The 13,933-nt window shown below is 40.1% G+C and overlaps 1 protein-coding gene across 12 annotated transcripts in view; it reads right to left on the reverse strand.

The window, feature by feature from the left end:
- The window catches only part of LRRFIP2 (LRR binding FLII interacting protein 2), a 148,390-nt gene that overhangs the window by 8,657 nt on the left and 125,800 nt on the right, over nt 1-13,933 (reverse strand). For 2 of the 12 annotated variants that reach the window (XM_073678300.1, XM_073678307.1), the window contains 7 exons: nt 12,930-13,058; nt 12,193-12,264; nt 9,471-9,641; nt 7,400-7,492; nt 7,122-7,214; nt 3,474-3,575; nt 1,934-2,066 (listed from right to left, as the gene is read on the reverse strand). In XM_073678300.1, coding sequence (XP_073534401.1) covers nt 1,934-2,066; nt 3,474-3,575; nt 7,122-7,214; nt 7,400-7,492; nt 9,471-9,641; nt 12,193-12,264; nt 12,930-13,058 — 793 coding nt within the window. The remainder of the gene's footprint in view (nt 1-1,933; nt 2,067-3,473; nt 3,576-7,121; nt 7,215-7,399; nt 7,493-9,470; nt 9,642-12,192; nt 12,265-12,929; nt 13,059-13,933) is intronic. The other 10 variants (XM_073678302.1, XM_073678309.1, XM_073678301.1 and 7 more) reach the window with 5 other exon arrangements.

The raw sequence follows: 13,933 nt of genomic DNA on the forward strand, positions 1-13,933 counted from the left end.
TTTTGGGGGTTAAAGTTCATTTTCTGGGCAAATATTGACTTTGCAAGTACAGTAATTGTTGTTAAGCTGATCACTCTTTGACATTCAGGAGTATATGCAAAATGCCATTACAAAAAATGAAGCAGTAAACTTTGGAAAAATTACTATTTGTCTCATTCTCAATACTTTTGGCCATGACTGTAGGTGCATAAAGTTATTCTTAAAGAAGTGTGAAGCACAGCGCTACCATTAACCCATTCCTGACCTACGGGGATGTGTGCATGCCATGGTCGGAAGCTAGCTCCTGCTGCATGACGTACGTTTTCATTAGGCTGAGGTCACTGGTGCACTGCTCAATGGCAGGAGGAGGCAGTAACATGTAGCTCCTCTCAGGCTGCAGCTGCCAGGGTCAAATCCATCTGCAATCCTGACAGATTAACCCCTTAGAATCTGATGTCAATAGAGAAATTAACATTTAAGTGGTTAAATGGACGGTGGGGGCTCCATCTGTCACCCCATCAGCTCCACCGAACAGTGACTAAAATGGGATCAAAAACTTGTATTTACCTCTAAATGAAACTGATAAAAAAGTCAACATCTCACAGCCCCATCTGCACGACTGACTGCATGACTGCAGCTATCTACACTTTTATTTCAGAAAAAATATACTTCATAAAATCTGGCCAGGAAGCGAGGCTAGTCCGACTCCAACAATCGTACAATCAGGCTCTGATTCATGCTGCCAGCAGCTTTGGGCACCATTAATCAGCTAATAAGGCTCATTTAAAAACTATAGCTTTTGGAAAATGGAGACAAAAAAATATTATCTATATATATTTTTTAAAGCATCTCAATTGTGCAAACATAATAAAATGTATATAAAAACTATACACATTTTGCATTGGCTTAACTGTGCTGACCTGCAGAATAAATTACAAGTTACTTTTACCATGCTGTGAATGCCATAAAAACTAACCCAAAAACCTGCAGAACTGCTTTCATTTTTTGGCATTCCTCCTATTCCCTCCCTCCCCACCCCATTATCTCTACTAGTTTTTGTGCACACACATTTTTAAACCTAATAATATCTGATATGTTTGACTATTTGTGTAGATTTATATGTTTATGGCTCTTTGCTGCCTTACATAATCCAGTGATACAGGTGCACCGCATATCAGGATATTTTGCTCATATGAATGTATGTATGTACTGTGAAGAACATAGATTTCCTATTTACCAATTTGAAATATTGCATATACACATACAAACAAATGAGAAATTGTAGTTTGTCTACATAAAGAATAGAAACTTATTAAAATCTGCAGTACCATCTAGATTAATGCTGTATGACAGCTTGATCAGAATATAGCTCAATGAGGCTTTTAGTGTTGCATTTATCAGCAGATAGTAAATGGCTTCCTAGAAGAATAAACTAGAGTACATTTAACATGAAAGGGGTTTTCCACTACTCGGGACAACCCCTTCTCCATCACTATGTTTCCCACAAGTAAAATAATAAACAGCTATACCCCTCTCTGGTGCCGGCACCATTACAGTGATGTCAGCACTAGCTCTCTCACTTACTAAGGATGTCTGATTTATTCCAAGGAGGGCTAAGTGAAGCGGATGCTGATTTTATGCGGGGATCAAATGCATTTTAAAGAAGCATAAGAGTTATTGGACAACGCAGAGTGGCAAGAATTGGTGTCTCAGCACTGTTATGTTGTGGTGAATGCAATATTATCTTATAGGTCCTCCTTTAAAGGTCAAGAGACTTTAAAAAATGAAGCAAAATATGTAATTAAAAAATTACTAATTGCTCCACCTAATGGAAAACCTGGTTTGCATATTAAAAAATAGAAATATCATATTCCTACGTCCCATACAGTGTCACAATTGGCTGGGGACTCCCTTAATCTTTATGCAATGTACAACCAATATAGTTTCCATTTACCAAGAGGACCTTCTCCAGCCGATTCCAGAACTTGTGCAGCTTCATGGGATACAACAGTTATTTGCCCAACCACTGGCTCATGGTTGATGTCACCATTAGGAGTACTATCTGGAATAATAACCATACCGTGTTTCTGAAAAGAAAAATGAAACAAAAATGCGTGACTGAAGCAAGTCAGACAAAAGAAAAATACTGACACAAATAGAGGACAAATAGATATTGGACAGAGGTTTCAGCATATAGTCTGTAAAGGTATCACACTACAGCTTTTAAAGACGTTTCCATTTTTGTAAATCAGATTAATACGATAGTAACGTACTGAGAACTACTGTAAATCTCTCTGGCTCAAAGTCAATTGTGTCTTGAGACAGAGACCTGTTTAAAATGAAGACATCTGGTTGACCCAGACTGAAGGCCTAATGACTCCATACAATATCCAGGAGTTGTTCAACACTGAAATGAAATACAACAATGTATCCCTTCTATGCTAAATTTGATTTCAACATGCAGTGCTCTATTATTGGGATGATTGAAAGTGCTTATATTTAGAGTGACCCATATTTATCTGCCTGAAGGCGATGGCTGGTGTGATTTGCATCAAATTAATATCTATATGGTTGCAGTGGCGACATCACATCAACACCACGAATCACCGCTCCAGGCAAGCACTGAGCCCAGCAGCTCCAGGCAAGCACTGAGCCAAGCACTGAGCCCAGCCGCTCCAGGCAAGCACTGAGCCCAGCCGCTCCAAGCAAGCACTGAGCCCAGCCGCTCCAGGCAAGCACTGAGCCCAGCCGCTCCAGGCAAGCACTGAGCCCAGCCGCTCCAGGCAAGCACTGAGCCCAGCCGCTCCAGGCAAGCACTGAGTCCAGCCGCTCCAGGCAAGCACTGAGCCCAGCCACTCCAGGCAAGCACTGAGCCCAGCCGCTCCAGGCAAGCACTGAGCCCAGCCGCTCCAGGCAAGCACTGAGCCCAGCCGCTCCAGGCAAGCACTGAACCCAGCCGCTCCAGGCAAGCACTGAGCCCAGCCGCTCCAGGCAAGCACTGAGCCCAGCCGCTCCAGGCAAGCACTGAGCCCAGCCGCTCCAGGCAAGCACTGAGCCCAGCCGCTCCAGGCAAGCACTGAGCCCAGCCGCTCCAGGCAAGCACTGAGCTCAGCCGCTGTGTTGAGGATGATGGTAGGAGCTGCTAAGCTCAGTGATGGGCTAGATCAGTGACATCCGCACTGCATAATATTGATATCTGAGTGGTGGCGAGGAGCCAGCACAGGACTCCGTAAGGACGAGTACCTTCAGATTTTGTAATTTTAGCTATTTTAAAGAGTTTGGAGCCCGATTTCTTGAAAGTACACAACCCTTTTAAGATGGTAAAACACAATTAGCACATTTTTACATAAGTGTATGAATTTAAGATTAATTTGCATTCATCTAAGGCAAAAAAAAGTTACATACAACAATATTCTTGTAGTAAAAGAGGAATATAAAACTGCACCGTCATGGCTATTGTCAAAGAGAAACATGTAATGACTAACATACTGTACCTCTCCTATCTTCATTTTTCCTTTCACATCAGCCAGCTCATCTCTGAGCTCATCCCGCTCATTTCTAATGCAGTCAAAGTACTCTTTCTGTCTCTCTAGCGCCTGTATGCAAGCAATTAACCAGCAAAACAGGAAAAGTAAGGAGAGCAGCAGGAAGAAAAGAGAAGTAGAGTGAAATAAACGTGGAGAGAATAGGGAAACATGCACACACACAGAGACAGCATACTAAGGATGAGACAGAATTATACCCTGCTCTCCATCATCATTTAATTGTTTAAAATGCAAACTCTCTGCATAATTTGGTCCCAGAGCTAAGATTTTGAGCACTGCAGCTGTATAGTTGCTGTTTTTTATGCCCAACTGCGTGGTCCCACATAGATATCTATGGACTGTTAATTAGACTTCAATGTATCCAGCGTATCCACTGATATGGCTGTATAGCGGTGCGTGAAAACAAGCACAGCATGACTATATAACCTCAAGGCCTCATTCAGACGTCCAAACTTTGCATATTAGTGCTATCAGTGATATTCATGGATAGCACACATACCTGTGATAGTCTATGGGGCCATTCACACATCCGTGATTTTTCACGGACAGAGTCGAGGGTCTAATGAAAATTGGTAATACAAGTAAGTCAATGGGTCTGTGAAAAAAGTCCGGGTCTTATTGTCACGGACTGTCAGAAAGGAAAAGGTGGAGAAAACTGATGACACTAAAATAACCAGTCTGTGTTTCTAGTATGAGAGAAAAACTGCAGTCTGAATGAAGCCCAAGTGTCAGCATCTTCAGTTGAAAGAGCAAAGGAGAAGAACAACCTTTCATAAATTGCTATCAGTTATGCATGGACTCCCATAGAAGATGCAGTAAATAACAAATGAACCCACACTAGTTATGCCAACCATTAGTATTGTAATGCAAGCGAGGAATCAGCATGTCTCCAAGTATTGGAAACATAATATTAACCCAAACCGGCATGTAAATGTTACCCTAAATTATGATCGGAAAAACTATTTGTGACCCAAGGTTCACAAGAAACCAACATTTTCTATAAACGGAGTGAATGGAGCAGTCCCTTCATTTGGAGAACTGTTCCTGAACAGCAGCCTAACAAACAGATATAAATTCAATGAGGTCTAACCATCAAAACTGTAAGACAATCCCATAAGACTTGCAAATCTGACATGCACGATATGCCATAGTCACTGCAAAACAGATTATTAGTTAAGTATACACTGGATCACAGCACACACGGTAACGATATGGACATGCACACAGCATGCTGGGAACAAGCCAAATCACTAACTAATCAGTAGTCTTTACATTTGATGAGCACATATCAGCTTAAGCTAAATGTCACAATGAACCAACTAGGTTAGATTGCTCGGTGTGTGCCTTGGTGAAATTAGTGAAACTAAGCCAAGGGCACAGGTGGTATATTCAGTCTTCCAAAAACATGAATAGAGAAATGGGCGCCTTGCCCAGGGGACGATTAAATATGAATGAAATATGTACAGAACATAAACTTAAAATTATGATGCAAGTACCAAAGCATAGCTTTTACGTGGGGAGCAGAGATGCACCTAAGGTTTGCCTTACACTCATTAGTAAAGGCAAATTAGAAAAAAATAGTTTTTAGAAGATGATATACGGTGACCGTTCCCTTATGTCCAGTCCAACGCTCTCATTTAAAGGGAACCTGTCACGTCATTGCAAGCATCTAAACTGTCCCCAGGTTGTTATTAGTGACGCAATGTGAATCACTAACACGCTTTTTTCATTAAAATCGGAGCTGTAATCCTTTGCAAAAAGCACTTTACACATATTTTTACCGTATCTGCTCGTTTAGTCATAGGGGTGCCCTTTATTGTGTTTAGTCAGGCTTGTTGTTACCCACGCCCTTTGAATTATGTTTCCGGGTTTGATGTCACTTTAATGAGTGTTAAAATCCCACACTTTCAGTGTGTTTTGGGGAGCGCATGCGTAGTGAAGCTGTGTGTAGTTACCAGCTTCACAGACTGACGCGCAGCGGCTCCAGCGCATGCGCACACAGTCAGTGAATCTGGGGACTACACACAGCTTCACTGCGCAGGGAGCTGCTCATCACGGCGCAAGCGCGGCTCCCCAATGCACACTGCGCAAGCGCGGCTCCCCAATACACACTGCGCAAGCGCGGCTCCCCAATACACACTGCGCAAGCGCGGCTCCCCAATACACACTGCGCAAGCGCGGCTCCCCAATACACACTGCGCAAGCACGGCTCCCCAATACACACTGCCCAAGCACGGCTCCCCAATACACACTGCGCAGGCTCGGCTCCCCAATACACACTGCGCAAGCGCGGCTCCCCAATGCACACTGCGCAAGCGCGGCTCCCCAATGCACACTGCGCAAGCGCGGCTCCCCAATGCACACTGCGCAAGCGCGGCTCCCCAATACACACTGCGCAAGCGCGGCTCCCCAATGCACACTGCGCAAGCGCGGCTCCCCAATGCACACTGCGCAAGCGCGGCTCCCCAATGCACACTGCGCAAGCGCGGCTCCCCAATACACACTGCGCAGGCTCGGTTCCCCAATACACACTGCGCAGGCTCGGTTCCCCAATACACACTGCGCAAGCACGGCTCCCCAATACACACTGCGCAAGCGCGGCTCCCCAATACACACTGCGCAAGCACATGACACTGCACAAAACCAGGAACATAATTCAAATTGCACGGGCGGCAAATGGACGCAATGAATCTCACCCCTATGACTAAACGAGCAGGTACGATTTAATTATGTAAAGTGTTTTTTGAACATGATTACAGTGCAGATTTTAATGAAAAAAGTGTGTTAGTGATGAACACTGCATCTCTAACAACGCACTGGGGGCAGTTTAGATAGTACAAATGACAAGACAGTTCCCTTTAAAGTCCTAATTTCCCAAAAACTTTATTATCGACCACAGCCTTTTTCATTGGCATAAATTGTAATATTGCATGTTGTCTCTCAAATGAGGGCTACAGAGCAGGTTTAGCAATTTTAATGGTTTTGCTACATTGTGTGTGATAAAGTGTGACAAGAAGCGTGTTTTCTGCAGCTGCGGTCCCCTGTTAGCTGAATCATTTCCACTTGTAAAAGGAGTGCTTAAAGTAATGGATATATATTTGGAATTGCTGTAAATGCATTTTCTCAATATATAATGAAAGGCCATTTTAAAAATCTAAACAGCTCAAAAATTCTGTTCTGATTAAGAATATATTTTTTAAAGGGTATAGAGCTTTTTTTTTCTTTTTTGATAAGCAGTTGGAAGAAAGTCAAATCTATGGAGAGACAAAAGTATCACACTGTCCTACTGAACTGTATGATAAAATGTGTCTTCTATAAGCTCCTGATCTCCCCTAGTGTGGTCAGCCAGGATGATGTCATTTAACTGTATGGCCTTAAGACAAGAAGTAGGGTAAAATATATAGAGAGATTAAAAATAAAGGATATAAATCACACAGTGCAGTTTTGGACAAACACAGAAATGACAGGAACACTATAAGGAACACATAGATATCCAGTATAATGTTGATGTCTTTTATCTTGGCATGCCAGTGTTGGTCTGCTCCTGACACGTCATGCAATGCCTTCCTATTTACTACAGCTGTATGCTTTTCCTACCGCAATCTTTTTATCTTTCCAGTTAACTGTTTCCTGCAGATCATACACCTCTCTGGTTAAAGAGTCTACTTTCTGCTGCTGATGCTGGTTTTCCTAAAGTTTGATTAAAAGGAGAAAAAGAGAAAGAAACAAATGGAGGAGAGAAATACAAATACAAACAAGAGATCTTGCAAAGGTGAATTATAGCAATAGCAAGACTTTGGCTAGAAGGAGACAAGTCCATGGTACCTATAAATGTAAGACTTGAGCTACAAGTGCACAGCCGATGTCATCCATACCTCGATAAGTTCATCTCTTTGGCGAATACCTTCTTTCAGTTCATCCAACTTATGCTGGAGAATGCTGCAGGCGTGCTTCTGTCTTTCTAATTCCTAGAAGGTACACACAAATACAAGTCAAATAAGATTCAATTGTTTTGTTGTTTCAAGTTTGGCATGTATGCTGACAAATCTGCCCACCCCCCCCAAACCAAGCATATTCATTCTGCCCCATTTAATCCGATCCTTAGTCTCGATTGGGCCAGTATACCTTTTTTTTTCTCTACTGTAAGGAATGGATAGTTAATTGCATAAAAGATATACAGTAAAAATACATACCACATAGTTTTCTTAATGAAGCACTCTCATCAAAATTTTCATCTTAATATATTGCAGTCATCATATTACTTACAACTACTCATTTGTGCCCATTTTGCAGTCATCATTTTACATACAATTGCTCATTTTGCCTTTTGTTTCACTCGATGCGTTTCTCCTTCGAAATAGGTTCATCAGGAGTACATAATGTGTAAGTTAATTTGGAAAAAAATATCCTTCAATAAATTGCATATGAATAATTCATGATTTTCGATAAAGTGCCTCGTGCAGTAAAGAAGTCTGCTCAGTGGCATGGGCATGCAGCATGGTGGGAACAACCTTATGAAGTGCTACTGAGCAGACTTCTGCCTATCCGGACACTGTATACATTTCATGCATGAGGCACTTTAACATGGGGATAATTATCATACCTCATTCACATGCAATTTTAAATGAACTTACACAGTATGTACTCCTGATGACTATTTTGAAGGAGAAACGCATTGAGTGAAACATACTATGTACATTGCTTGCCTGTCTTTGACAGCACACTTTATACTGCTTGTGAGTGTTTGCCTATTATTGACAGAATAGCATTTTGTGAGTTCTTGCTGTCTTATCCATTGTGTTATTATGGGTTTAAGTTGACTTCAGCTACCGTTTGTAGTACAATTCTGTGGTAGGTCAGTTATTTGGCTGTTAATGACCTGTGATGATACTGTTGCCCATGCATCTTGTTCCAGGAACAGTATTTATGATAAACTAATTGATACAGTCCAGTTAGCATACTTATGTGCAAAAAAATGTTTTTGTTTTTTTTATAGAGACAGTATATCAAGTTCAGGCCTCACAGTCTGTGTGACTGTAGTTTCATATAAATTAAGATAATAAATTGTGTACCATTGACGTACCAAGGACAGTGCCATTGAATTTGTGGCTCGAGTTGAGCACAGGTTATCTATTTAGATCTTCAAGTTGTAGTTCCTTTTATTTTCTGTCATCTGCATAGGGCCTGATAGGGACAACCAGGGCAAGTCAACAAGGAGCGGGGCGCCAACCTCCGCAGGCAGGTAAGAACGAAAGTAGTTGTTAATATAGGACGATTCCCCCTTTTACTTTTGACTACTTGATAGTTTTAACACTTTTTGTGCTATCATGTTGGGGTGCATTTATATTCCAGTATTTATAGGTTTTAATGAATCCCAATAAAGTTATCTTTTAGTGGTGTATAATCGGTGAAGCCATATGCAGTAATATACACTGTTTATATTCAGTGATTCGGTGATTTCTATATAATATGATGACTGAAATATATTAAGAGGATACAAACTTTGATGGGAGTGCATCTTTAATTTATATTTTTATTATTATGGTTCCGATTGGGTAACAGATCACACTGGACAACTACACAATTGGAAATGTCACTGCACTTCATCGGACGTATATGTTGTGAGTTTTTCCAGTGTATATGTTAAATAGTGGTTAAAATGTGATGTACACCAGGCTGCCGCTGCCACTTTGGTTATCAGATTGCAAGCTCTTCTCCAAAGTAGAGAGCAGGGCAGGTCTTTCTGATTGTCTTACAGACACGGATCATTGCTCCGAAGATGATTAAAACACAATTTCGGAAGTAATTTATTTAGAAGTACTAGGATAATTGCCTATGAATCAAGCAAAAACTAGCCAAGGGAATGCCCAGCTGTTTTTTTCCTGGCATGATTTAACATATAGTCATACAGTGAAATATATTACATAAGTATATACACAAAATTACCCTGGACTTGTCTTCATTTTCTCTATGATACTCTGCCATCTGCTCCTCCATCTCCTCAATGACGTCTTTCAACGTATCCACTTGATAGACAAGGTTGCTTTTTTCATTATCAAGCTGAGCATTTGATACCATAGCTTTCTTATATTTCTCCTCCACTTCTGCTAAAGAGTCCTGCACCAATGAACATTATTAACAGTGAAATATGAAGCTCAGTGTTACGATGACGGCCATAATCTTTTCTGTACAGTATCCATCAAAAAACGGGTTGTGCTGGCATACACAGAGTTAAACAAAGAGGCATGCAATTGTTATTAGAAATAGCCGAAAAACTAACTGTATTTTTATATTTTTTGTGCAAGACACTGGTTAATATTAAACATTACATGGAAGTTATTATTTTAGTTACGGGTATAATCATTAGTGCGGCCTATAGCATCTTTACGGAATCCATGTAAAGAAGGTTTTCAGTAGTACTATTCACTACATTAACACTTTGTTACTGTGGCAAGACTCTAAAGGAAATCTGTCATGTTGAAAATGGGATCTGACCTGCAGGCTGGAGAGCAGAGAGGGAGAAGTCAGAGTGATATACATTGTTATGGGAACAGTTTCTGCATAACTTGTATTTTATTCATTAAAAGCCCCCTAGTACTGTATACATATGAGTCCAGTGGGCGGTCCTACTCACTGATTGCATGCAGTCATATAGGGAAGACTATCAGAGACAATAGTCAATCACTGAGTAGGACCGCCCACTGGACTCCTATGCAACTAACAGGGTTTTCAATTAATAAAATACAAGATACAATTTTTTTCCCCACAAATCTATACATCATTCTGCTCAGCTTCTCCTTCTCTATACCATGGTGTCCTCAGATCGGACATCATGTACACTGCGACAGGTTCCTTTTAAAGGGGTAATCCCATCCCAGACAATTATGGCATACCTGAGCAAGCATACTTGGCAATATTTGGAACGCTCCTAAAGTGAATAGACAGCACCATGCATGTGCCGCTATCCTTCAATTCCTGTCGGCAAGACGAGAACCCGTTCTAGAGATTCATGCCTTAGTGCTGCCAGCCGCACCTGTCAACAATTTATGGCATATAGCGTGGGTGCGCCATAAATATCTGAACTGTAACAACCCCTTTAAATGATCAATCTTCCACCTTGTAAAGTAAAAGTCTACAAATAATAGTAAGAATCTCAAGACACATTAAAGTGACACACCAACTGTTAGTGAAAGAAACACAACACACAAAATATTAACAAACACGTGTAGCTAACAAAGAACAACTGTGTTACAGACATGCTATTTATTTCTTCTATTGATAATGCCCTCTGTAGAAATGTGACCATTGATTATACGCAAAGCAACACTACTACAGATCTGAAAGTTAAAATGTGATATTTTTTTACGGGGTTTAATGTGGTTGTGTTTAATGATAAAGCATAATTGGTGCTTTTATACTTAATTCTTTGAAAAGTCAGCATTAATTAACTTTATGCTTTTACTGGTCATGTTTCTTGTTTCTGAAAGAGCTAAAAAATGTCCTAAATTTCTTCACACAGACATCCGGATATTAACATTGATAGGAGACACCTTTTCAGGTCAGACCCTACTCACAACACAATGATGGCCTATCCGAATTACATTCAGTATTAATGAAAAAGTTCTGGCTGCCTGTAGCCACTAGTGCAAATTTATTATTGAGTGCCACTTAGTAACGTCTCCTTCCAGCAGTCACGATTGTGTTATTTAGCTCTGTTTATAGATTAAAGGTTTAAGACACAGATTTTTTTTTTATTGTTCAAATAGAAATATAAGCAATTTTCTCAATTGTCTTCATTAAAAAAATGATTACCATTTTTGCTGCTACGGACTGCTGCGTAAACTCACCCGCGGTGCGGCTTTACGAGTCGCAGCATGTCAATTTTTGTAGCGGAAACGCCTGTCTCCACTACAGATTTTGACCGACTGAATGTCATTACAAGCGGTGGATCCGCATGTACTGACAAAACAAATGAGGCATTAGGATGCAGCGTTTTGGACGCAGCGAAAATACTGCAAAAGTGCTGCTAGTTCCTGATCGTGGGGACGTACTCTAAATTACCAAATTAGATTTTGAATTGATGAAATCTCACATGACATTTTTGTATATAAAGAGAAACCTGTCCCTGTAGCTGTTCTGGTTGGGGAGTAGCTAAGAGAAAGACGTATACATTAAAATACATTAAGGATCCATATTGACACTATGTTTTCCCTAAAATGCCAATGCATGTCAGAGAAAAACACAAATGTCGGCACTGAGGGAGATTACCCATGTTTCATGTAGCCACTAGTTCAGGCAGGCTCCCTTTAATGGAACTTGTTCAGATAGTACACAGATTTTACTTAAATCTTTAAAATTTAGGAAAAAGGGAGGGTTGGGATGAAGTGGTAATATTGACTTGAATGGAACTTTCTCCAGACCGGTGGGCACCACTGCCCATCTATCTACTTCATTTGTTTAAATAATACAATATATTTTAAAAAAAATGTGCAAAGCATAATACATTCTGCATAAGTGGTAAGTTACATATGGCACATGCTTTGACATTTTGCTTCATAACAAGTTATTAGTTAAGCCCTGACAAGTCTGTTAAGGAGCAGAAAGAAATGTGCTCCATTTTTGCAGTCCAAGAAGCATGCTTTTGTGAAGGGACTGGAAACCCTGATACCTTTAGATCTTTTAGTCCCTGCATGTATCTCCCTTCTACATCTTGAATCTGGTCCTTAAGATCATAGATATCCTGCAGAAGACAGGCAATGAACCATACTAGCAAACTGCAAAAATATTTACAAAATAAAGTAGCTGTGGAGGCAAGAATGAATTAAAATGGCAAATGTGTTTAAATCTGAAAAGAAGGAAACAAAAGATTACATGACTGTACATCATATCAAAGAAGGAAGGGGTCGATTTATGATGCAGTTATGACAGCTTTCTGGTGTAAAACTGCATGAAATGTAGAAATAAAATTGCAACTTTTGGTGTTTTTACGCCAGTCCTAGCCAGCTATGCCAACTTGACAACGTTTTTAAAAATGGATGGAGTTCTGCCAAGACAGAGTGCACCACAAAATTGGTGTACAACACAACTGTATGCCAGCTCCTCCTGACTTGCAGACTTTTCTTGAAGAGGCACATGGCAGTTAAAAGATGCGCCAAATTAACTAAGAGCTGCATGACACTAGCGCATGTAAATGGCTGTCTTGATGAATCCAGACCTACTTGTACATTTCCTTCAAGTGTTCAGCTTGGATTCATGCTGAGATAAATCAATGGCTATGGTTTCAGAAATAATGCTACTAAAACTTACATGCTAATAAAAATTATATGGAACATACATTTTGGATTCAGAATTATGCAATCGTACAGCTGTGTGATCAGAAAGGTGCATATTCTTGTAATGTCTTACCCGTAATTCACTTAGAGAAGCATCTGGATCTAGTAAATTACTTGCATCTCCACTGCCTCTGCGAGACGATGATCCACTCAGTGGAGTAAAGGTTCCAGGAACCGCAGAAGTTGCATTGCGAGACGATGGCTTCACAAATAGAAGGAATAGATTCATAAGTATTCAAAGACATATAGGATGAAATGCAGAACACAGACATAATCATGAAATTCTCTGCACAAGTGTCACACACAACAAACCGTATGCAAGTATATGACAAATACACAGTATATGTAAAATGGCTGTATACACAGTATATGTAAAATGGCTGTATACACAGTATATGTAAAATGGTTGTATACACAGTATATGTAAAATGGCTGTATACACAGTATATGTAAAATGGCTGTATACACAGTATATGTAAAATGGCTGTATACACAGTATATGTAAAATGGTTGTATACACAGTGTATGTAAAATGGCTGTATACACAGTATATGTAAAATGGTTGTATACACAGTATATGTAAAATGGTTGTATACACAGTATATGTAAAATGGTAAATAGTTGTCCATAATAATTTATTTAAGTAGGCTTTATGGTGTTTAACATTTTAGATTAAAGGTATTTTGTAATTAAGTCAAATTCTGGCTAAATGTTCTTCAATTACTTCAGGACCGCCCATAGACTTTAAACGACCGGGCGGTCCTTGTTCTATTCTGCCGTGACTTTCTGAAGCATTAAAACAAATGTATTAATGTGTTCCCAAATGAGAACATAAGGGGAACACAGTGAGTAAAACAGATGAAAAAAAACAAAAAGAAGAAAAAACAATGCCAGTTGGAATCGCCGTTTCCAACCCATCCCCCAATGGAAAAAATTATGTCCAATAAATAAAAAATTTCAACGGAATGGGGAACACATTTTAAAATCTTTTTAGCAGTCTTTTGTGGTCTGCACAGGACATTAAAAATAAGGGAAAAACAGACATGGTGTGCCTGGTCATGAACAGGGGAAAATAGT

Source organism: Phyllobates terribilis, unplaced genomic scaffold (genome assembly GCF_046119375.1).
Source record: "Phyllobates terribilis strain yellow unplaced genomic scaffold, ASM4611937v1 Scaffold_4__5_contigs__length_816908805, whole genome shotgun sequence".
Taxonomy (NCBI): Eukaryota; Metazoa; Chordata; class Amphibia; order Anura; family Dendrobatidae; genus Phyllobates; species Phyllobates terribilis.